Source organism: Bufo bufo, chromosome 5 (assembly GCF_905171765.1).
Source record: "Bufo bufo chromosome 5, aBufBuf1.1, whole genome shotgun sequence".
In the NCBI taxonomy this organism is placed as follows: Eukaryota; Metazoa; Chordata; class Amphibia; order Anura; family Bufonidae; genus Bufo; species Bufo bufo.
Window position 1 is genome coordinate 505,458,559 of NC_053393.1, and position 25,585 is coordinate 505,484,143.

The following is a 25,585-nucleotide window of genomic DNA, read 5'->3' on the forward strand; positions in this document are numbered from 1 at the left end:
TTTTTTTTTTTTTCACTAGTATTGGCTGTTAGGTTTTAGGATAGTTTAGGCCCCTTGGTTAGGTAGTTAGCGATCGGTTAGCGCCCAGCCCACCACACCGCAGTCCCTTATTCGCTGTTTAGCGTATCGCTAATCAGCATTTGTACTTTTATAGTATCTGTAAGTGATCAAAACTGATCACGGTCAGATCTATAATAGTATTAGTGTCACTTTAGTTCGCCCTCCACCCAAAACGCAGTGTTTGCCCGATCAGGCCTGATCAGTCGCCCACACGTGCGTTCACCCACACCCGCCCCACCGCAGTGAAAAAATTTTTTTTTGATCACTGCACATTCACTTTACACGCGCTGCGGCGATAAAAAAAATCTGTTTTGATATTTTTTATCAACCACAGCGGCCTCCGGTACTTCGCTAGCCTCCCATTTGTAAGACAGGCTTGCTTTTTTTCTTGGGTAGTCTCAGGGAATACCCCTAAATTTAGTTGCCCAAATGTCAAACAGGGGGTATTCTTCTGAAGAGGCCTACAGGATTCTGACCCAGTCGGATGAGGAATGGGAACCCTCATCTGACGAATCTAGCGGGTCAGAATATGAACCTGTAGAAAGCAGTGGCTCTCTGACCCAAAGTTCGGACGAGGAGGTGGAGGTCCCTGATAGAACCAGGCGTACCCGGCCCCATGTCGCTAGACCACAGGTTGTGCAGGATCCGTTTCAAGAGCAGCAGAGTGGGGCTGGCGCTGCCGGATCACGTGGTGAGGCATACACCAGCAGCGCAGCCCTTCCTGGACCAAGTACCAGCACTGCCGTACAACATGGTGAAGTAGCGAGCACCAGAAGGGCAGTTGAAGCTGGTACGGTGGCAGTAGTTACCCCGTCGCAGCCACCGCACAGACAGGCCCGTAGAGCCCCTAGAATCCCTGAGGTGCTGGCAAACCCTGATTGGCAGTCACCAACTTCAGCCGCACCTGTAGTTCCCCCTTTCACCGCCCAGTCTGGAGTTCGGGTTGAGACAGCTCAGATCGGTTCGGCCCTGGGATTTTTTGAGCTGTTCTTGACTGCGGAGCTCTTAGTTGTGGCAGAAACAAATCGGTATGCCACACAATTTATAACCGCCAACCCGGGAAGCTTTTATGCCCAGCCTTTCCGGTGGAAACCAGTCCAAGTTTCCGAATTTAAATTTTTTCTGGGCCTTCTCCTCAACATGGGTCTAACTAAAAAGCATGAATTGCGGTCATATTGGTCCACGAACCCGATTCATCACATGCCCATGTTCTCTGCTGCTATGTCCAGGACACGATTTGAGACCATCCTGCGTTTCCTGCACTTTAGCGACAACACCACCTCCCGTCCCAGAGGCCACCCAGCTTTTGACCGGCTCCACAAAATTCGGCCTCTCATAGACCATTTCAACCAGAAATTTGCAGATTTGTATACCCCAGAGCAAAACATCTGCATAGACGAGTCCCTAATACATTTTACCGGGCGCCTTGGCTTCAAACAATACATCCCAAGCAAGCGTGCCCGGTATGGGGTCAAATTGTATAAGCTCTGTGAAAGGGCCACAGGCTATACCCACAAATTTCGTGTCTATGAGGGAAAAGATCAGACCCTGGAGCCGGTCGGTTGCCCTGACTACCTGGGAAGCAGTGGGAAGACAGATTTGCGCCTGTGGCACCGTGCGACCTAGTCACCGGGGCTTCCCCCAACGGCTCGATACCACCCGTCTTGCAAAGGGGGAGAGGGCTGCCTTGTGTAACGAAGAACTGCTCGCGGTGAAATGGAGAGACAAGCGAGACGTTTACATGCTCTCCTCCATTCACGCAGACACGACAATCCAAATTGAGCGAGCAACCCGTGTCATTGAAAAGCCCCTCTCAGTCCACGACTATAATGCGCTCATGGGAGGGGTGGACTTCAATGACCAGATGTTGTCTCCGTATTTAGTTTCCCGGCGCACCAGACGCTGGTATAAGAAGGTGTCTGTATATTTGATTCAATTGGCTCTGTATAATAGTTTTGTTCTCTACAGTAAGGCTGGGAGAACACAATCCTTCCTCAAATTTCAGGAAGAGATCATCGAGAATCTCCTGTATCCAGAAGGTTCCGTGGCCCCATCCACCAGTGTAGTTAGCCGTCTACACGAGCGACATTTCCCCAATGTCGTTGCTGGTACCTCAACCCAACTGTCACCCCGAAAAAGATGTCGTGTCTGTAGCAGGAGTGGAATAAGGCGTGACACCCGCTATTTCTGTCATGACTGTCCTGACCACCCTGCCCTATGCTTAGGGGAGTGTTTCCGGAAGTACCACACACAGGTACACCTAGCATAGGGATCACATCTCACCAGGACAGGCACACAGGGCTATTAGGGCCCATTCACTCACAGCTGCTGCAAACATCTCCTTTCACCTGGGACAAAGTGCATAACGTACTTCGCCACATCTTTGGGCGATTTGCGCTTTGCACATTGACCCATGGGGAAGGAGAGGTTTGTTCTATAAAGGTAAAAAAAAAACAGGTAAGCAAAAAGGTTAATGTTCAGTTCAAAAAGTTAAAGTTTATATGTTCTGTTCCAAAGTTAATAAAATTATTGCTTTGCGGCCTGGTTTTTTCTTTTTTTTTTTTTTTTTTACCTTCCAGGTGGACCAACCGATCGACTAGCTGCAGCACTGATGTGCATTCTGACAGAAGCATTGCGCTGCTGTCAGATTACACGCAAGTCGGTGTATGCGGCGCTGCAAGACGATATTTCTCCTCTGCAGTAAAAGATACGTTTGCCAAGGCATATGAGCTGAGAAGGTGGCGGTGTTCATATACTCTGGCAAACACTTTGTATATAAAAATAAATAATTAAATCCCGGCAATGATTTATTCATCCACATCGATTGATGTGAATGGAGAAATCTGGTTTGCCAGGGCATACGAGCTAAGTGGGTATGGATGTTGGGCGGAGCTCCTATGTCCTGGCAGACGCCTTTCCCCTCCTTTTTTTTTGGGCAGAGATTTTTTTATCTACATTGATCGATGCGAATGAAGAAATCTGTGCCGTTCATTTTTTTCTTTCAGCCCAGAGGCTGAACGGAAAAAAAAAAATCTCATTACCTGTATGCTCAATATAAGGAGAATAGCAGAAACTCCTAATGCTGGCCATACATGTAATGATTGCGGAGACCCTCAAATGCCAGGGCAGTACAAGCACCCCACAACTGACCCCATTTTGGAAAGAAGACAACCCAAGGTATTCGCTGAGGGACATATTGAGTCCATGAAAGATTGAAATTTTTGTCCCAAGTTAGCGGAAAGTGAGACTTTGTGAGAAAAAAAAATAAAAATTTCCGCTAACTTATGCCAAAAAAAAATAATTCTATGAACTCGCCAGGCCCCTCATTGAATACCTTGGGGTGTCTTCTTTCCAAAATGGGGTCACATGTGGGGTATTTATACTGCCCTGGCTTTTTAGGGGCCCTAAAGCGTGAGAAGAAGTCTGGGATCCAAATGTCTAAAAATGCCCTCATAAAAGGAATTTGGGCACCTTTGCGCATCTAGGCTGCAAAAAAGTGTCACACAAATCATCATTTTCCGCTAACTTGTGACAAAAAATAAAAAGTTCTATGAACTCACTATGCCCATCTGCGAATACCTTAGGGTGTCTACTTTCCGAAATGGGGTCATTTGTGTGGTGTTTGTACTGTCTGGGCATTGTAGAACCTCAGGAAACATGACAGGTGCTCAGAAAGTCAGAGCTGCTTCAAAAAGCGGAAATTCACATTTTTGTACCATAGTTTGTAAACGTTATAACTTTTACCCAAACCATTTTTTTTTACCCAAACTTTTTTTTTTTATCAAAGACATGTAGAACAATAAATTTAGAGAAAAATTTATATATGGATTTCGTTTTTTTTGCTAAATTTTACAACTGAAAGTGAAAAATGTCATTTTTTTGCAAAAAAATCGTTAAATTTTGATTAATAACAAAAAAAGTAAAAATGTCAGCAGCAATGAAATACCACCAAATGAAAGCTCTATTAGTGAGAAGAAAAGGAGGTAAAATTAATTTGGGTGGTAAGTTGCATGACCGAGCAATAAACGGTCAAAATAGTGTAGGTCAGAAGTGTAAAAAGTGGCCTGGTCATTAAGGGTGTTTAAGCTATAGGGGCTGAGGTGGTTAAATGCGACAGTGTGGATTCCTTTAGCGGACATACACACACACACACACACACACACACACACACACTCAGCCTATATTAGATTCCAGCCAGATGTGTTTCGAATTGTAACTAGCTTCTTCCTTAGTGGCCATAGTATGGTTGTAATTTCCTAGTTGTCATTTATTTTATAGTATTTGTCCTCAGAATGTGGACTGGGTCCTTTTTGCAGAAAACTCAAAGATATGGGCTGGATTGCAGATTCAGCCAACAAAAAAGTATGATAGAAAACATTGTGATCAGAAAACGTAAATTGTATGGCAATACTAATCATAATAAATAATTTATGAACAAACTTCCATATATTAGCATGCTTTTTCATATGCATTTTCTATGTGTTATCTATGCTTTTTTTGTGCACAATGCGTAATTTCCTCTTATTGCATTTATTATGTATATGGGTTATTCTTGTAACCTTTACATTGTCTAACACTATTTTAAATTAATTATGTAAAATAAACTGAAATATATATATATATACACTGAAATAATAATAGAAATATAAGCTTTTTTTATCACCTACCACATATAAATTTATCCATGTAGAACTCCCTATTGCCTTATGGACCATCATATAATAATACTACAAACTAGTGAATTGTAGATATATTATTGTGCAATCATTGTACTTAATTCATTGTACACAATTATTGAGCATGGACAGGGAACAGCGGCAGTACAATAATGGGAGAAAATAGACAAATATTGAAAAAAAACAATACTTTTAATGGAGGGTATTATGTTTACCATATTTTTCGCCCTATAAGATGCACCGGCCCATAAGACGCACCTAGGTTTTTGAGGAGGAAAATCAGAAAAAAAATATGGGGATCTGTGTATGACAGTTATGGGGGGGATCTGTGGATGACACATATATAGCATCTTATGCTATGTGTCATCCACAGAACCCCTCCATAAGTGTCCCTGTAGTGAATGACCCTCAATACAGGGGGTGGGGGTCGCATCTGCTTTTATAATGACAGCGGGGCCCGTGCAGTGACTGTATTCTACTACACGGGCCCCGCTCACTGTATAATCATATCTCTAATAGTTAATTGTTATGTATATACCGTAATCGCATAATCAGTGCCTGTATACTTACAAGCGCTCGGTAGGTAGCAGAGAGGAGGGAGGAGGCAAGAGGCAGGCCGGGAGGACGGTCGCTGGCAGCGTGAGTCATACGTCATGCGCCCACGCCGCCTGCTTCATTCATAAAGTGGGCTGTGCAGGCGCGTGACCTAGTGACTCACGCTGCCAGCGCCCGTCCTCCCGGCCTGCCTCCTCCCTCCTCTCTGCTACCTACCGAGCGCTTGTAAGTATACAGGCGCTGATTATGCGATTACGGTATATACATAACAATTAACTATTAGAGATATGATTATACAGTGAGCGGGGCCCGTATAATCATGCACTGCACTGCCACCCACAGTCACTGCACGGGCCCCGCTGTCATTATAAAAGCAGATGCGACCCCCACCCCCTCCTCCCTCACAGATGATACCCCCGCCATGCGGCATCGCGGCGGGTGTATCATTAAAAATTCGGCAAAATCAGCAGCATTCGCCCCATAAGACGCACTGCTATTTTCCCCCACTTTGGGGGGGGGGGGAGTGCGTCTTATAGGGCGAAAAATACAGTATATAGACACATCATTTTAATTTACAAAAGAGGGGCACTGCCATATATACCAGGTTCTCCCTCAGTTATGCCAACTTATTTATGGTACAGTGAGAACAGAACAAGCAGTCATCACCTGGTACTCTGGTGACCTTATATAGACAATATATTTTTTATTTGGCATAAATCTGGAATATTTTTCCTGAAGGATTAAATGATAACGCCACGCAACAAAAAAAAAAAAAAAATGTATCTGCTACTGGCCAAAAACCATTTGTTCTATACTAAATCGAGTGTGCAAATTATAAATTCGAAGTCACAATTGTTGTAACACGTCATGAAATTTTGCTATGCATAAGTATACCTAAATGAATTAAGCACTTGGAAAGCATTGAATAATTTTGAACAGAACGAGTTTTACTCCAACAATTACCTGATCTACATCAAAGTTTGCGTAGTAAATAGTGTATGAAAATCTAATGGAATAACAAAATTACAAAAAGTCTTGTTTTTCTGTTTAAAAGTCTTACTTGAGCAAGGCCCAGTACTGTTAAAAGTGCTTCAGGCATCTGCTTTTGCATTTGTGAACGGTCATATTTTCCCGTTGCAAAAACCAGCAGTATTTCCCCATCATGTTGGGATTCCAGCGGCCTTGATATCTGTTCTCCATTGTAGAAATATCTTTATGGAACTGCTCTCCATGTTTGTCCCTTATGTGTCCCAAATTGGGTGGGAAAAAGTCAAGATCGGAATGTAAGAAATCCACTTTCAATGGCGTTCGGCAGCCAAGTTGTTCATATGCTGTAAGCATGTTGTCTACTAATTCAGCATAGTTTGCAGCTCGTCTGTTTCCAAGGAAGTTCTGCACTACTAGCACAAATGCATCCCAAGCTGCAAGATGCACTCACAGTGTCAGATTCTTGCGCTGATCACAAGTAGTGTATTTGCCACATATGTAGCAGAAATTGTCTGGATCGTTAACACATTTGCGTTTATCCATCTTAAGTTTCAAAACTGATAGCACTATAACACATCACTTTATCAAAATCTGTCCAGCTTGCCTTATATACTTACTGCTGACATCAGCCTGAGAGCGTCCGAACAGGTCTGGTCATGTCCATTGAAATATGTCCAATATAATGCATTAATATTATAACTGAATAGGCTTTGCATGTATAACTTAAAATCTAGACGTGTCAGGCAAATTCTGAGTTCATATTTGGAATCAGCGCGCTCATTTTAGTATAAATCACATGTTTTTCTCTCAGTAGCAAAATCATTGTTGCGCGGTGTAATGGACAAAATTTTAAGTTTACTCCACATATCAGTAGAACTCAAGTGGAATTCCTAGATCTCCTCATTTCAGTAAAAGAATCAAAAATCATCTGTAGTACGTATACAAAAACCTGTAGCTAGGAACAGCTGTATTCTTTACTCAAGCTGCCACCTTCCGAGGTGGTTAGTGAATATACCAACTAGCCAGTTCCAACAGTTAAAACGTAACTGTACAGTCAATTCTCAATTTAAGGAGGAAGTGAAAAAACGAACTAATCCATTTATTGATAAAAACTACCCTGTAGAGGTCATGAATTCAGTAATGGAGAAAGTACACTCAATGGATAGATCAACCTTCTTTGATAGTAAAAAGTTATGTGGGACCAATACAGCAAAATTGGGTACCAATAATTCTACCCTTCGACCCTAAACTTATAGAAAAGAATATAAAAAAATATTGGCATCATTTATGTAGGGATAAGATTATAGGACCTCTGTTACAGAAAATACTACGACTTACATAGACAAAAGCCTCCAGTTTAGGTCTGAAGGTTGCACCCTCTGTTAAAACTCTAGAAAAGTACAATAACACAATATCAACATGGTTAGGTCTTAAAGTTTATTTTCATTGTGGCAGTTGCAACAATTGTAAAATCACGAAGTTCCAAAAAAAAATATTTCTGGGAGGTTTAAATGCAAATATTGAATTATTTGGTTTCCTGTAGGTTGACTGGATGTGGGTGGATTCCCCTCACTGATGGAGAATGCTTACTCTCTTATTGGGTGGCTATCCCAGTGGGCTATCTCTAAGGGTTCATTGGTGATGGGTGAGCGCCTCACTCCGACGGAGCACCGAAGTCAGGCTATTACCCAGGACTCTGTTGCTCCCTTGGGGGATGGCCCCTACTCATCCGAAAATATTCATAATATAATCTATATTATCTAAAATTCACTAGTTTGTAGTATTATCATATGATCGACCATAAGGCAGTAATAATGAGGGAGTTCTAAATTGATAGATTGATATGGGGTGGGTTATAAAATAAGCTTAGATTTCTACAGTAGTATTATTTCAGTGTATTGTTTATTTTATATTAGTGTTAGGCAATGTGAAGGTTACAAGTATTGCTGAGCGAATCTAAGTATCCGAAGTGGACTTCGATCCAAATTTCGGGGAAGATTCGAATCACCATGAAGCAGAATTTCCTTGTGCTTGAGGAAATTCGGCTTTGAAGTAAATAGAATTTTTCCTGAAATTCGGATCAAAGTTCACTAAGGTAAGTAACATTTTTTTTAATGATTAACCCCTGAAAGACCTTAATATAAATCTCAGATGCAGTGATCAGAGATGAACGCGGCATCTGAGAGGTTGAATTATGAAGGGCGGCACAATCGCCGTTCCCCGTCATTGCGCCCGATACTTAGAAAGAAATGCGCTTAGTGACGAAGAAAATCATAACGAAGCAAATTTTTTTGTAAAATTCGGCTAATGGAATTTTAAGAACTTCGCTCATCTCTAGTTACAAGAATAACCTATAAGAAATATATGAGGAAATTATATAAAGAAAAAAATGCATAGAAAACAATCATGCTAATATATGCAAGTTTGTCCATAAATGATTTATTATGATGATTAGTATTGCCATTAAATTTATGTTTTTCTGATCACAATGTTTTCTGTAACGAGGCGCCGAAGGCGCACTCGGTCTCCCATCAGCCGCAGACCTGCTGCTTAGCTTCGGGAGCGAAGATCTGTGTTCGGCCTCGTTCCTAGGGCGACTTTGCTAGCTGGGAGGCTCCCTGCTCCTAGGTCTGCCTTGAGCGCCGAGCTGATCACTCGGTGCTCGTCTTGTAAGTCTGTCGGTCATGTGACGCTGGCCACGTCACATGACCCTCACTCCCCACTATAAATACAGGCAGGTTGCCTGTGATTTTGGTCCCTTAGGATGTGTATTATTATTGTTATTTAGCTTACCTTTGGATTTGACCCCGGATCTGCTTCCTGACACCTCTTCTGCCTGCTCCCTGAACCTTGACGCTACCTCTCGGATTTTGACCTTGGCTTGCTTTTGGATTTTGTCTTTGCCTCTTCTCTTGTACTGACGTAACCTCCTGGACTGACCCCGGCTAGTTGACCCGCCTCGCCCTTCTGTTTTTGGTGGTACCTTGCTTGTTCCACCTCTCTGTCCGCTCGAGTGCTACCTCTCATTGGCTGTCCGCTTCCCTGCTGTCTCTATCTCTCTGCTTGCACTTACTCAGGTCAGGGACTGTTGCCCAGTTGCGCCCCGTCACCTAGGGCGGGTGGTGCAAGTAGGCAGGGACAGGGGACCGCGTGGCAGCTCAGGGGGTGCACCTCCATTTTTATACCCGTGACGCTACCCCGTGACAGTTTTATATTATACTTTTTTGTTGGCTGAATCTGCAATCCAGCCCATATCTTTGAGTTTAAGGACAAACAGTCCAGAGTTTGAGGGCAAGTACTATACTACCTTAGATCTGGTAGCATTAGAGGCAGAGCTTGTTAAGAGCTCATTTGCATAACTACTTTCCAGAATTCCAAAGGAGCATGTATGGCCTATAAGTTTCCACACGCCGATTAAGGTGATCTCCCCTAGGAGAGACAGTTCCCCCGAAAATCCTGACTTTCACCCAGTTAAGACAGTACTCTTTGCTCTGTACTGATGAGGGGCAATCACCCCGAAACAGCCGTCTGTAGATGAGGTGCTGGCTTATTTAATATCTGAGTCATGTCTCAAGGCCTATTTAAAGGGCTGAACATTGACTTATAGGATAGCTGCCTTACATCTGGTGTCATTAGAGGCATAGCTTGTTAACAGATAATTTGCATCTGTTTCTGATATATCGCACAATCAGTGTTTTATGATCTAATTATGAATTGTTTTATGTATTTCTATTATTAATAACAGCAAGGGCCCTGCTGACATTATATATTGTATATATTTTTAGTAATAAATCATTGAGATTTTTACTACCCTGTACTGCACTAGGTTATTTCAGGGGGGAAAGTGACTCATATTGGAGTAAGGTTATATCCTGTTTACTGGCATTACTGTACAGAATGCCCATAGGTCAAGATTCAGTGGCTTCTCATGTCTCAGATCATTACTAGAGATGAGCGAATTTCTAAAAAATTCATTTCGGCCGGTTCGCCGAATGTTTCAAAAAAATTTGGTTCGATCAGAATTTATTTGTGGCGAATTGCATTAAAAAACTGGTATTTCCTGGCTGAGGAGAGCCTTTACAGTGGTGTAGAACACTGCCTTGCAGGGACTCTGCTGTGGTAGTGAAACAATACTGTGAGTCAGTATAACATGCAGATGACAGGCGTCACTCATAGAATCACTGCATACTTCACTTATTTGGGCAGTTACAGGCCAAAAAACTCACCAAATAACTCAAGTATGAACTCAACCTTGCAGGTCAATGTTAGCGTCAAGAAGAAGTGCACTCCTTTTACACCGTCGGCAGCTGTTTTCACATAGATGTCTATAGAACCTGTTCTATTAAACGTTTATACAAGTAGAACCCCCCGACAGAGTGGAGAGGGTGTCAGCACTAAGTTTGTGTTGACTTCGCTGATTATTTTGACCTTCCGCAGTTCCGTCAGAACAATAACCCCCCAAAAACGGATCCTGTCTGTGGAGCATCCGCCTTCATTTGGTCAGCATTTGGTCAGTAATCCATCAGTATTGCTAAAGCCCCAAAAAAAACAGGAGTGGATCCAAAACAGAGATGACACGTGAATGGAATATTTGCATGTCGTCTGTGTTTTGTACCCACTCCTGCTTTTGGCTACCATATTCATAAGCCAATTCTGATGCAAAATAGGGACCATGTCATGCAGGTCTTACAGCTGTTACATAGACAGGATCCGTTGTGCGTCTCATTTTTCCTTCCACCTGACAGATCAGAAGAAGGGTCAAATAAATGATGATGTCAGCCAGGCCGAAAGGCAAAATAGTGACCCAGTCATGAAGTGGGGAGGGTGGGAACAGCATGAGAAGTCCACAGAGTGGCCCTATGACATAGTGGTGAGGTGAAAGCAGCATGAGGAGGAGGAGGCCACAGGGTGGCACAATGACAGTGTGGAGGTGGCAGCAGCATCCAGAGGCCACAGAGTGGCACAATGACAGAGTGTGAAAGTGGCATCAGCATCAGGAGGAGGCCACAGGGTGGCACAATGACAGAGTGTGGAGGAGGCAGCAGCACAACATCAGGAGGAGGTCACAGGGTGGCACAATGACAGTGTGGAGGTGGCAGCAGCATCCAGAGGCCACAGAGTGGCACAATGACAGAGTGTGGAGGTGGCAGCAGCATCAGGAGGAGGCCACAGGGTGGCACAATGACAGAGTGTGGAGGTGGCAGCAGCAGCATCAGGAGGAGGCCACAGAGTACCAAGGTGACATAGTGTTGAGGTAGCAGCATCAGGAGTCCACAGAGTGGCAAGGTGACATAGTGTGGAGGTGTAAGCAGCATCAGGAGACCACAGAGTGGCAAGGTGACATAGTGTGGAGGTGGCAGCAGCAGCATCAGGAGACCACAGAGTGGCAAGGTGGCATAGTGTGGAGGTGGCAGCAGCATCAGGTGACCCGGTGACAGAGTGGGGAGGTGGGTGGCAATACCAGTACCAGCTGAAGATGGTGGGTGAAAGAAGGAGCACTTGGCATCAGATGTGTGGCATCAGGGGGGTGGCAGCATCAGAATAGTAGCTGAGACAGGTATCCAGAAGAAACCAGCCTCTTTTGTCAAAGTGTTGATCTAGTCTGATGCATCAGGCATTGGTGGGTGGAAATCCTGGCTGATCCACGACTGATTCGTATTGACAAAGGTCAGTCTCCCCACATTTTGGGTGGACAGGTGAGTTCTTCTTGGTGTAAGTATGGCCCCCGCCACACTAAACACCCTCTCTGATGCCACACTACTGTAGAAGGGCAAACTCGACCAGTTGCGGCCACAAATCCAGTTTTGCTGCCCTGTAGTCCAGCGTATCTTCAATGTGGGGTGGCAGAGTGCTTTCCAAGTACGCCACCACCTGCTGGTTAAGGTCCTGCTCCAGGTCTAGCTGCTGCTGCTGCCGGTGAGTAGTTTATTCACTAGGAAGGTGAAGAAAGCTGCTCATCAGCAACTCTAGACACAAGTTGCTGCTGATGGAGCTGGAACTGCTCCTCCCCCCCCCCCCCACTCTGCCAAAGCAGCCATGGCAGTGGAACGTGAGCACAGAGGGCCCCCCTAGTCATACCTGAAAGAGGATGGACGATGGCACAGATAGGCAGCGGACAACTGACTACATAGGATGTCTTTATAGTAGTTCAGTTTGTCCTCCCTCTCAGTGGGTGTGAATAAGGCCCTGATTTTGGACCGGTAGCAAGGGTCCAACAAGGTGGAGAACCAGAAGTCATCCCTCTGCCGAATGCTGACAATTCGGCTATCACTATGCAAGCAAGTGATCATGTATCGGGCCATTTGTGCAAGTGACTCGGATGGACTCCTTGCCTCCATCTCCACTGCATACTGCGACAGTGTGTCTGGGTCCTCTGCCTCATCTTCCTCATCGCCGTGTAGCTCCTCTGGCTGCTCCTGCTCTTCCTCTCCTGTCACCTGTGTAGAAAAACCACCTATTTTGCTATACATTGCTTGTGCTCCAATGTCCTCCTCCTCCAGATCAGCCCCCACAGGGCTCACGTGGCCGTGAGATGTAGGCGCCATGTCTCCAGTCCCCTGACTAGCCAAATTAACAAGCATCTGTTCCAGGACATAAAGCAGTGGAATGATGTTGTTCATCCCGTAGTCCTGGCGACTGACAAATAACGTGACCTCCTCAAAGGGCCTGAGCAAACAGCAGGTGTCACGCATGAACTGCCACTGGCTGACATCGAAGTTACACAGGGGAGTACTCCTGTCCGCTTGGATCATCAAGAAATCGGCCATTCTCTGTTCGTATAGTAGGTCTAACATATGGAGGGTGGAATTCCAACGGGTGGAAACAGTGCATATTAGCCTATGTTGGGGCATGACGTTCTGCCTCTGCAGCTTAAGGACGGTGTTATTTGCTTTGCAGTGTACGAGTGGCTGAAGTGCATGTAAGTTTTCATGGCCATTTTTAGGATGTGTTGCAGATGGGTGGAAGACTTCAGGAACAGCTTGACAACCAGATTGAACACTTGTGCCATGCAAGGCTCATGGCTCAGCTCTCCTTGACGCAGCGCCGACACCATGTTCTTTCTGTTGTCGGTCACCATGGTTCCGATTTTAAGTTGTCGCAGAGAAAGCCAGGATTCGATTTCTTGATGAAGGACACGGAGAAGTTCCTCCCCTGTGTGACTCCGTTCGCCCAGGCAAACGAGGTACAGAACAGCGTGATACCACAGTGCCATGCACATGTGGTATGCTGGAGGGGCACAGTGAGTTGTCCCTGCATTGCAGGCTGAAGACACGGTGGAGGATGAGGAGGCAGAGGCGGACATTGTCGCAGTACCAATGGCATGAGAATGTGAAGGCAGAAGCGGCGTCACCTGGCTAAGTTGGGCCGTAAAGGACATGTATTGTCCCTGACTGTAGTTATAGCTCCACACGTCGGCGCTGGCGTGCACTTTGGCAGCCACCAACAGGCTCAAGGACTGGCCCACCTTCTGTTCTACATATGTTTGCAGGGCTGGTACTGCCTTTTTAGCAAAGAAATGATGGTTTGGGAATCTCCACCTCGGCTTGGCACAAGCCATCAGTTCTCAGAACGGTGCAGAGTCCTCCACTTGGAAAGGGAGGGATTGCAGCACCAGCAGCTTGGCCAGGAGCATGTTCATCTTCTGCGCAGTTGAGTGATGAGTGCACGCATACTGTTGTCTCTTGGCAATCGCTTCGGTGATCGATTGCTGACTGAATGATTGACGAGGAGTAGGAGGACGAGGAACAGGAGCATCAGGACAATTAGATGATGGGAAGGACAGACAGCCCACTTCGCCTGAGGTGGTGGAGCCTTGACTGGCTGAAACCGGGTGCGTGCCACTGGGTGATGCAGTGGTTGCTGTCGCAGGCTGGTCCACCACATTGGAGCCACGGTTCTCTCAGGCCACTTTATGGTGAGACTGAATATGTTGACCCAGGGCTGTGGTGCCAACATTGGACCCTGGCCACGCTTCACCTTCTGCCCATAGATTCTACAAATGTTCACCTCTTCTAGCGGCTTAACAGAAAACTGCCACACCGCCGAGTAGGTGATTTTTCCCCCAACACTCTGCACTGACTGACTGCTACCGCCGCTGCCACCACTACTTTACGGGCAGGTAGGCTTCTACGAAGGGTGTGGTCTACCACGGGCACGTTTGGCTCCCAACCTCCCACTGCTGCCACCCTGCTGACTTCCGGCTATACTAGTTGACTGTCCTCTAGCAGCTCGTCCTCGCTGTATAATGGAGCTGAGCCCACAGCATATAATACTTCTCTGGCTGAGGGAACAGAAAAGGACAGAGGCAGGTTGAGGACAGGTGAGGGCACAGGGCCTGCTCCTGGGCCATGCCAACTAAGGTTTGTGTCTGACGAACCCACGACTCTTGGCTGGGGGTGACTGATGTCACTAGGCCCTTATTTTTTTCGACTTATACATGCCACAAAAGGCTTTAGAACATATAACTGCACTGCTGAACGGCAAATAGGCCCTTATTTTTTTCCACTTATACACGCCACAAAAGGCTTTAGAACATATAACTGCACCGCTGAATGGCAAATATATATTTTTTTGCCACTAATACACGCCAAAAAGGGCTTTAGAACATATAACTGCACCGCTGAATGGCAAATATATATAATTTTGCCGCTAACACACGCCAAAAGGGCTTTAGAAGATATAACTGCACCACTGAATGGCAAATATGCCTTTATTTTTTTTCACTCATACACACCACAAAAGGCTTTAGAACATATAACTGCACCGCTGAACAGCAAATATTCAGTATATATTTTTTCCACTAATACACGCCAAAAAGGGGTGCACCGATGAATGCAAATGTATTTTTTTGCCACTAATACACGCCAAAAAGGGCTTTAGAACATATAACTGCACCGCTGAACAGCAAATAGGCTCTTATTTTTTTCCACTTATACAGGCCACAAAAGGTTTTAGACCATATAAATGCACCGCTGAACGGCAAATATATATATTCTTTGCCACTAATACATGCCAAAAAGTGCTTTAGAACATATAACTTCACTGCTGAATGGTAAATATATATATTTTTGCCACTAATACACGCCAAAAGGGCTTTAAAACATAAAACTGCACCACTGAATGGCAAATATGCCCTTATTCTTTTCCACTTATACACACCACAAAAGGCTTTAGAACATATACCTGCACCGCTGAACGGCAAATATTCAGTATATATTTTTTCCACTTATACACACTAAAAAGGGGTGCACTGCTGAATAGCAAATATATTTTTTTTGCCACTAATAGACGTCCAAAAGCGCTTTAGAACATATAACTGCACCGCTGTACGGCAAATAGGCCCTTACTTTTTTTCCATTATACACTCTACAAAAGGCTTTAGAACATATAATTGCACCACTGAACGACAAATAATTATTTTTTTTGCCACTAATACAAATAATATATATTTTTAGCCACTAATACATACCAAAAAGATTTTTTGAACATATAACTGTGCCACTGATCAGCAAATATGCCCTTATTTTTTTTTCACTTATACATGCCACAAAAGGCTTTAGAACATACAGTATAACTACACTGCTGAATGGCAAATAATATATATATTTTTGGCACTAATACATGCCAAAAATGGCTTTAGAACATATAACTGCACCACTGAACGGCAAATAATATTTTTTTTTGCCACTAATACACGCCAAAAAGGGCTTTAGACAATATAACTGCACCGCTGAATAGCAAATATATATTTTTTGCTACTAGTACACTCCAAAAAGGGCTTTAGAACATATAACTGCACCGCAGAACAGCAAATAGGCTCTTATTTTTTTCCACTTATGCAGGCCACAATAGGCTTTAGACCGTATAACTGCACCACTTTACGGCAAATAATATATATTTTTTTTGCCACTAATACATGCCAAAAAGAGCTTTAGACCATATAACTGCACCGCTAAACGGCAAATATATATTTTTTTGCCACTAATACACGCCAAAAAGGGCTTTAGAAAATATAACTGCACCGCTGAACAGAAAATAGGCTCTTATTTTTTTCCACTTATAGAGGCCACAAAAGGCTTTAGACCATATAACTGCACTGCTGAATGGCAAACATATATATATTTTTGCCACTAAAACACGCCAAAAAGGGTTTCAGGACATATAACTGCACCGCTGAACAGCTAATAGGCTCTTATTTTTTTCCACTTATACAGGCCACAAAAGGATTTAGAACATATAACTGCACCGCTGAACGGCAAATAATATATATATTTTTGACACTAATAAATGCCAAAAAGGGCTTTAGAACATATAACTGCATCGCTGAACAGCAAATAATATATATATTTTTCCCACTTATACACGCCACAAAAGACTTTAGAACATATAACTACACTGCTGAACAGCAAATAATATATATTTTTTGCCACAAATACACACCAAAAAGGGCTTTAGAAAATATAATTGCACCACTGAATGGCAAATATATATTTTTTTTGCCACTAATACACGCCAAAAATGGCTGTAATTTTCTCAATTCACCACACAGCGGCTAATAAGCCCTTTTTTCCCCCACTTATACAAGCCAAAAAATGCTTTCAAACATATAACTGCACCGCACAAGGGCAAATAAGATGTAGAAATATTTCCTTGTAATAAACCCCATAAATGGCTGTATCAAAAAGCCCTTGCACCTCGATAACAAGAATGGTTTGCTGGAATTACAGAGCTGTATAATGGCAATTTGGATCCCCAGTCAGTGCAGCAAGGTGTAATAGGATTGTTCCTATTACCCAGGCTGTAAACTCCCCTACTGAACACTGTTCTGCTTCAATACTGTGGAATGATTCCTCCCAATCCTTTCCCTGAATGTCTATAGAGCAAAATAAAAGTTTTAAAGTCTTTTCTACCACTGTCCCTATCGCCTGGAAAATGGCAGAATCCAAGATGACTGAGGCTATTTATAGGGCTGTGACATCACAGGGCTGGCTGGCTGCTGATTGGCTGCATGCATGGCATTGTTGGTGATTCCTCGTTCCCAGAGTTCTTTGCTCCATGTCCAAACACGTGCAGCAGCCATTTTAGGAAAAAATGCATCTGATTCGGTGCAAATCAAATTATCGAATTCCACTTCGTCAACATCGATTCGCTCATCTCTAATCATTACATGAAGAAGAAGCTGCATGACTAGGGTGATCTATACTTATAAAAGACAAAGAAAGATCAGTCTAGTTTCACACTAATAATAGTTTTTACCTTGCCTGATAGCGTGACAAGCATAGTGTAAAGCAACCAAGGATGAAGAGCAGGCAGTGTCAATTGATAGGGAAGGTCCCGTCAGATTAAAGCAGTAGGATATCCTGTTGGCAGCTATGCTTGTTGCTGTCCCTGTGCCATTAAAATGATTGATGTTTTCTGGAGAATTATTATTAATATAGTCGGCATCTCTGTTCATGAGACCTGTAAATGTATAAAATAGAACATTTTATACATTATAATATAGAGAGGGAATTATTATTTTTTTATGTGAAATTCATAAAGAACATTAAAAAAATTCTAAATGCAGAATATTTTAATAATAGGCTAACTGCAGTGTAGTTAATAGAGGACAAAACAGTAATACTGATGGCATGTAAGATAGTGACATCATAGTTGGAAACAGTCTTGAATTTAAATTTTCAGAGTGGGCGGTCCTGGGTGGGTTTGGGGGCATTCCTGGGGTGGGCCTTACTGTTACCACCAGATCTTTGAGAAGTTCTGATAGACGTTCTTCAGTACCTCCTGCATGATCTTCTTTTGTTTTGCTTTAGTTTTGACATCTCTTCTCCCTCTCCCAGCTCTTATCTATTAGCAGTGATTGCCTCCCTATATATATCCTCCCCATACTGCCTCACCTTGCTGTTTATATTACATCCTGGATTGTGTTCTCTGCTAGAATTTGCTACAGCTGGGTTTTCAGATAAGTTTATTTCTGTATTTGTTGTTTTCCTGTTGGCTTGGTTCTAGGTGACCCTGACTCCCTCCGTATTAAGTGCAGGGAGCTGGTGGTCGTGTCCCCTCACTATTATAGGGTTTGCAGGTATCATTCAGTCTAGGTACGTGGACATGCAACCTTCTATCACTGAGATCTTTGCATGGGCTGAGAAGACAGGGAGAGCTTCAGGGCTTTAATAGGGGTCACCCTTTTGTTCCTTAGTTTTGGATCAAGCCAGTCGGATCCTTATTTGTAACTTCTTGTTTTCTGTTACACCATCCGTGACATTATAAACCGCCTAAACCGTCCTAAGCATGAATCCGGTTTCAACCTTGATTGACCGCATGCAGGGTCTTTCACTGGAGGTAGCAGATCTCGAGAAAACTGTCTCTCAGTTTGAGGTGACCGTTTCTGCTTGCTTTCATGCAATTTGTTCTGAGCCTAAAATCTCGCTTCCGGATACGTTCTCCGGGGTAGTGAGAATTTTGTTAGTTTTAGAGAGGCTTGCAAACTCCATCTTCACCTACTTCCCCATTCCTCTGGTGATGAGGAGCGGAGGGTGGGGATCATCATCTCGCTACTCAGGGATAACGCTCAGTCCTGGGCCTTTTCGCTGCCGGTGGGGGCACGGCCCCTCCGTTCAGTGGATTAATGTTTTTAAGCCCTGGGTCAGATATATGATGATCCGGATCGTATTTCTCTGGCGGAATCTAAACTGCGTTTTTTATGCCAGGGTAAACAGTCCGCAGAGATATACTGTTCAGAATTTCGGAGATGGGCAGCTGATACTGGTTGGAATGATGCTGCACTCCGAAGTCAATTTTGCCATGGCTTTTCAGAGGGATTGAAAGATGCATTTGCCTTTCATGAGAGACCTACCTCCTTGGAATCTGCCATGTCTCGGGCTGTTCGTATTGACAGGCGTCTTAGAGAGAGGAGAGATCACTCCTTCCTGTCATACTCAGTCCAAGGACAGTGGGGTGGTCTCATTCAGTGCGCAGTCTCTCAATCCTCTCTGAGCAGGAGCCCATGCAGCTAGGTTTTCTTGCCTCTGACAACAGAGGATTCAGCTCTCAGAGGAGGGTTTGTTTTTATTGTGGAGGTATAAATCATTTGGCAAATGTTTGTCCCTCTAGGAGATTCAGGCAGTTTTTTGAGAGTAATAAAGAACCAAAAAGAAAAAAAGTCCTCTAAAAACATTCCATCTGTTACTATTGGCAAGGTTGATGCGGAAATTGAAGGTTTTCCATTTGCTTGTAGTTCCCGTTTTGTCCTACCTGCCAGGGTGGCGCTAGAGAGCAAGAACATTCTTTGTGAGATTTTTGTAGATAGTGGAGCAGCTGTTAATCTCATTGATAATCAATTTGCTATAACACATGGTTTCCAGGTATGCACTTTGGGAAAGAACATACCTGTTTTTGCTATTGATTCCGCTCCACTTTCTCAGAAATCGCTAAAAGGCATAGTTCACAATATCTGTTTGATTGTGAGTGATGATCATGTTGAGGATGTGTCGTGTTTCGTCCTAAGCGGGTTACCTACTCCTCTAGTATTGGGGCTACCCTGGCTCACTAAACATAACCCCACCATTGATTGGCAGGCGAGGCAAATAAATGGTTGGAGTGACTTTTGCAGAGAGAATTGCCTCTCGACAACTGTTTCAGAGGTTTCTACTAAGACTGTACCATCTTTTCTCTCTGAATTTTCGGATGTGTTTTCTGAGAGTGGTGTTCAGGAGCTGCCCCCTCACAGGGAGTACGATTGCCCTATTAATCTCATCCCAGGCGCCAAGCTGCCTAAATCTCGTTTATACAATCTCTCCCAACCTTCAAGGGTCGCTATGCGTGCTTATATCTCTGAGAGCCTGAGAAAGGGACACATACGACCCTCGAAGTCACCTGTGGCCGCTGGTTTTTTCTTTGTTAAGAAAAAAGATGGTTCTTTAGGACCATATCTGGATTTCAGGGAGCTGAACAGTATCACAATTCGTGACCCTTATCCGCTTCCTCTGATCCTGGACTTGTTTAACCAGATTGTTGGGGCTAAAGTTTTTTCCAAGTTGGATTTAAGAGGGGCATACAACCTGGTCAGGGTCAGAGAAGGAGACAAATGGAAGACGGCCTTCAATACCCCTGAGCGCCATTTTGAGAATTTGGTTATACCTTTTGGTTTGATGAATGCTCCAGCCGTCTTTCAGCATTTTGTGAACAGCATTTTTTATCATTTAATGGGGAAATTTGTACTAGTGTATCTAGATGACATTCTGATTTCAAAACTCATAAGGACCACCTACGTCAAGTCTTGCTCATTCTGCGGGAGAATAAATTGTATGCTAAACTGGAAAAATGTGTGTTTGCGGTTCCAGAAATTCAATTTCTGGGGTTTCTTCTCTCCGCTTCTGGTTTCCGCATGGACCCCGAGAAGGTCCACTCTGGGCTTGAGTGGGAGTTTCCTGAGAATCAGAAGGCGCTGATGAGTTTTTTGGGTTTTGCCAATTATTACAGGAAGTTTATTTTGAATTATTCCTCTGTTGTTAAACCACTCACTGATATGACTAGAAAGGGGGTAGATTTTTCCTCCTGGTCGGTAGAGGCGCGTAAGGCCTTTTCTAGTATCAAGGACAGTTTTGCTTCCGCTCCCATCTTGGTACAACCTGATATCTCTCTGCCCTTCATAGTTGAGGTGGACGCTTCTGAGGTGGGTGTGGGTGCGGTCTTGTCTCAGGGTCCCTCTCCTGCCAAATGGCGACCGTGTGCCTTTTTCTCGAAGAAACTCTCCTCCGCAGAGAGAAATTACGATGTGTGAGATAGGGAGTTGTTGGCCATCAAGTTAGCTTTTGAGGAATGGCGCCATTGGCTAGAGGGAGCCAGACACCCTATTACCGTGTTTACCGACCATAAGAATCTGGCCTACTTGGAGTCAGCCAAGCGTCTGAACCCGAGACAGGCCAGATGGTCTTTGTTCTTTTCAAGGTTTAATTTTGTTGTCACGTTCCGCCCTGGGGTTAAGAATGTGAAGGCGGATGCCCTGTCACGCTGTTTTCCGGGAGGGGGGAACTTTGAAGACCCGGGTCCCATTTTGGCTGAAGGGGTGGTTGTGTCTGCTCTTTATCCTGAATTAAAGGCAGAGGTTCAGGCAGCCCAGGCAGAGGCTCCTGATCTTTGTCCTCCTGGGAAGTTGTTTGTGCCTCTCGCTTTACGACACAAGGTTTTTAATGAGCACCATAATACTGTCCTTGCTGGGCACCCGGGGGGTAGAGCCACAGTGGATCTCATTGCTCAGAGATTTTGGTGGTCGGCTCTTCGTAAATCGGTTGAGGGTTTTGTGGCAGCCTGCGAGACCTGCGCTCGTGCCAAAGTCCCTCATTCACGGCCATCGGGTCCTCTCCTTCTGTTACCCATTCCTTCCCGTCCTTGGACACATCTGTCCATGGATTTCATTACGGACCTGCCTCGTTCCTCGGGGAAGACAGGGATTCTGGTGGTGGTGGACCGTTTTAGCAAAATGGCGCATTTTGTTCCGTTTCCTGGGTTGCCCAATGCTAAAACACTGGCGCAGGCATTTATTGATCACATTGCCAAACTGCATGGTAGCCCTTCAGACATAGTCTCTGATAGGAGCACGCAGTTTGTTTCCAGATTCTGGAAGGCCTTCTGTTCTCGCTTGGGGGTTCGGTTGTCATTCTCTTCTGCTTTCCACCCGCAGTCGAATGGCCAGACAGAGCGCGTCAATCAGAATCTGGAGACATATCTGTGTTGTTTTGTGGCGGAGAATCAGGAGGATTGGTATTCTTTTCTCTCCCTTGCAGAGTTTGCTTTAAATAACCGTCGTCAGGAGTCCTCTGAAAAGTCACAATTTTTTGGTGCATATGGGTTTCATCCGCAGTTTGGGACCTTCTCTGGAGAGGGGGCTTCTGGTTTACCTGATGAGGAGAGATTCTCCTCGTCTTTGTCATCTATTTGGCAAAAGATTCAGGATAATCTAAAGAGCATGAGTGAGAGATATAAGCGTGTGGCGGATAAGAGACGTGTGCCTGGTCCGGACCTGAATGTTGGTGATCTGGTATGGTTGTCTACTAAGAATATCAAATTGAAGGTTCCCTCCTGGAAGTTGGGTCCTAAGTTTATTGGGCCTTACAAAATCTTGTCCGTCATCAATCCCGTTGCCTACCGTCTTGATCTTCCTCAGACTTGGAAGATCCATAATGTTTTTCACAAGTCCCTATTAAAACCTTATGTCCAACCCACTGTACCCTCCTCTTTGCCTCCTCCTCCGATTGTGGTTGATGGTAATCTTGAATTTCAGGTCTCTAGGATTGTGGACTCTCGTATTGTCCGCGGTTCTCTTCAGTACCTCGTTCATTGGGAGGGTTATCGTCCTGAGGAGAGGATGTGGGTTCCAGTGGCGGACATTAAGGCCACTCGTCTTCTCAGGGCATTCCATAGGTCCCATCCTGAGAAGGTGGGCTCTGAGTGTCTGGAGTCCACTCGTAGAGGGAGGGGTACTGTCACCACCAGATCTTTGAGAAGTTCTGATAGATGTTCTTCAGTACCTCCTGCATGATCTTCTTTTGTTTTGCTTTCGTTTTGACATCTCTTCTCCCTCTCCCAGCTCTCATCTATTAGCAGTGATTGCCTCCCTATATATCTCCTCCCCATACTACCTCACCTTGCGGTTTATATTACATCCTGGATTGTGTTCTCTGCTAGAAGTTGCTACAGCTGTGTTTTTAGATAAGTCTATTTCTGGATTTGTTGTTTTCCTGTTGGCTTGGTTCTAGGTGACCCTGACTCCCTCCGTATTAAGTGCAGGGAGCTGGTGGTTGTGTCCCCTCACTATTATAGGGTTTGCAGGTATCATTCAGTCTAGGTACGTGGACATGCAACCTTCTATCACTGAGATCTTTGCATGGGCTGAGAAGACAGGGAGAGCTTCAGGGCTTTAATAGGGGTCACCCTTTTGTTCCTTAGTTTTGGATCAAGCCAGTCGGATCCTTATTTGTAACTTCTTGTTTTCTGTTACACCATCCGTGACACTTACATGCCCTGAATTTTCCAACTGTAATGTTGATAAGTTTGAGTGACATAGGAGTGTGTAGATGATTTGGTATCACGATTTTAACAAGTGCCATTTGGTGAGAATATTCATCTGGGGCGGAAAGATACCCTTATCCCCTGAAAAAATTTAGATATTTATTAAATGAATGAATATACTGTATATTGAATATATATATATATATATATATACACACACACACAGTGATCCAAGAATAGTTGCCAGTTAGCAGCTATTCCTGACTGTTATATGTAAGGACTTGTTTTATCTGTCTTAGATATCTGCTATTTTTTTCTTAAAGGGAACCTGTCATCAGGATTTTGGGCATAGAGCTGAGGACATGGATTGCTAGATGGCCGCTAGCACATCCGCAATAGCTCTGTGTGCTTTTATTGTGTCAAAAAAACGATTTGATACATATGCAAATTAACATAAAAGAGTCATATTTTGCTTGTGTGACCAGAGAAGAGTCATATTTTCAAGCTCTGACTCATCTCAGCCTAATTTGCATATGTATCAAATCGGTTTTTATACACAATAAAAGCACACAGAGCTATGGGGACTGGGTATTGCGGATGTGCTAGTGGCCATCTAGCAACCCATGTCCTCAGCTCTATACACAAAATCCAGGTGACAGGTTTCCTTTAAATCTTAATTTTCTATTATTTTGGATGACATTTTGAGGCTTTGGAAACAATTACTCAACTTACAATGGTTTCAACATACAATGGTCATCCGGGAATCAATTAATATTGTAACTTGAGGGACCACTGTATATATATTGAATTGTATAGAAAATTAACGAATACACACTGAACAAAAATATAAATGCAATACTCGGTTTTGCTCCTATTTTGCATGAGCTGAACTCAAAGATCTGAAACATCTTCTACATACACAAAAGACCCATTACTCAAATATTGTTTACAAATCTGTCTAAGGCCTCATGCACACGACCGTTGTGTGCACCCGTGGCCGTTGTGCCGTTTTCCGTTTTTTTTCGCGGACCCATTGACTTTCAATGGGTCCGTGGAAAAATCGGAAAATGCACCGTTTTGCATCCGTGATCCGTGTTTCTTGGCCGTGAAAAAAATATGACCTGTCCTATTTTTTTCACGGCCAACGGTTCACGGACCCATTCAAGTCAATGGGTCCGTGAAAGAACACGGATGCACACAAGATTGGCATCCGTGTCCGTGATCCGTGGCCGTAGGTTAGTTTTTATACAGACGGATCCGAAGATCCATCTGCATAAAGCTTTTTCATAGCTGAGTTTTCACTTCGTGAAAACTCAGAACCGACAGTATATTCTAATACAGAGGCGTTCCCATGGTGATGGGGACGCTTCAGGTTAGAATATACTAACAGAACTGTGTACATGACTGCCCCCTGCTGCCTGGAAGGTGCTGCCAGGCAGCAGGGGGCAGCCCCCCCCTGTAGTTAACACATTGGTGGCCAGTGTGGCCGGCCCCCCCCTCCCTCCCCTGTAGTTAACTCATTGGTGGCCAGTGCGGCTGGCCCCCCCGTAGTTAACTCATTGGTGGCCAGTGGGCCCCCCCCTCCCCTGTAGTTAACTCATTGGTGGCCAGTGGGCCCCCCCTCCCCTGTAGTTAACTCGTTGGTGGCCAGTGGGCCCCCCCTCCCTCCCCTGTAGTTAACTCGTTGGTGGCCAGTGGGCCTTCTCCCCTCCCTCCCCCTCCTAATTAAAATCTCCCCCCTATCATTGGTGACAGCGGAGTGTACCGATCGGAGTCCCAGTTTAATCTCTGGGGCTTCGATCGGTAACCATGGCAACCAGGACGCTACTGCAAGCTGCGATGTCTGCGATGTCTGCATCCGGCCGGGAGCTCCTCCTACTGGTAAGTGACAGGTCCGGCCGGGAGCTCCTCCTACTGGTAAGTGACAGGTCATGTCACTTACCAGTAGGAGGAGCTCCCGGCCGGACCTGTCACTTACCAGTAGGAGGAGCTCCCGGCCGGACGCAGAGATCGCAGCTCGCAGGTAAGTATAATGGTTCTACAAATTGCTAAGTAACCATGCAGTAGCGTCCTGGTTGCCATGGTTACCGATCGGAGCCCCAGCGATTAAACTGGGACTCCGATCGGTACACTCCGCTGCCACCAATGATAGGGGGGAGATTTTAATTAGGAGGGGGAGGGAGGGGAGAGGGCCCACTGGCCACCAACGAGTTAACTACAGGGGAGGGAGGGGGGCCGGCCGCACTGGTCACCAATGAGTTAACTACAGGGGAGGGGGGGGCCCACTGGCCACCAATGAG

The 25,585-nt window shown here is 44.6% G+C and overlaps 1 protein-coding gene across 1 annotated transcript in view; it reads right to left on the reverse strand.

Annotated features, from left to right (window-relative positions):
* LOC121002804 (highly reducing polyketide synthase PKS6-like) overlaps positions 1–25,585 on the reverse strand; it is a 71,259-nt gene that overhangs the window by 13,463 nt on the left and 32,211 nt on the right. Inside the window, 1 exon segment of the mRNA XM_040434355.1 lies at positions 17,535–17,738. Within this exon segment, the coding sequence (XP_040290289.1) occupies positions 17,535–17,738 (204 nt within the window).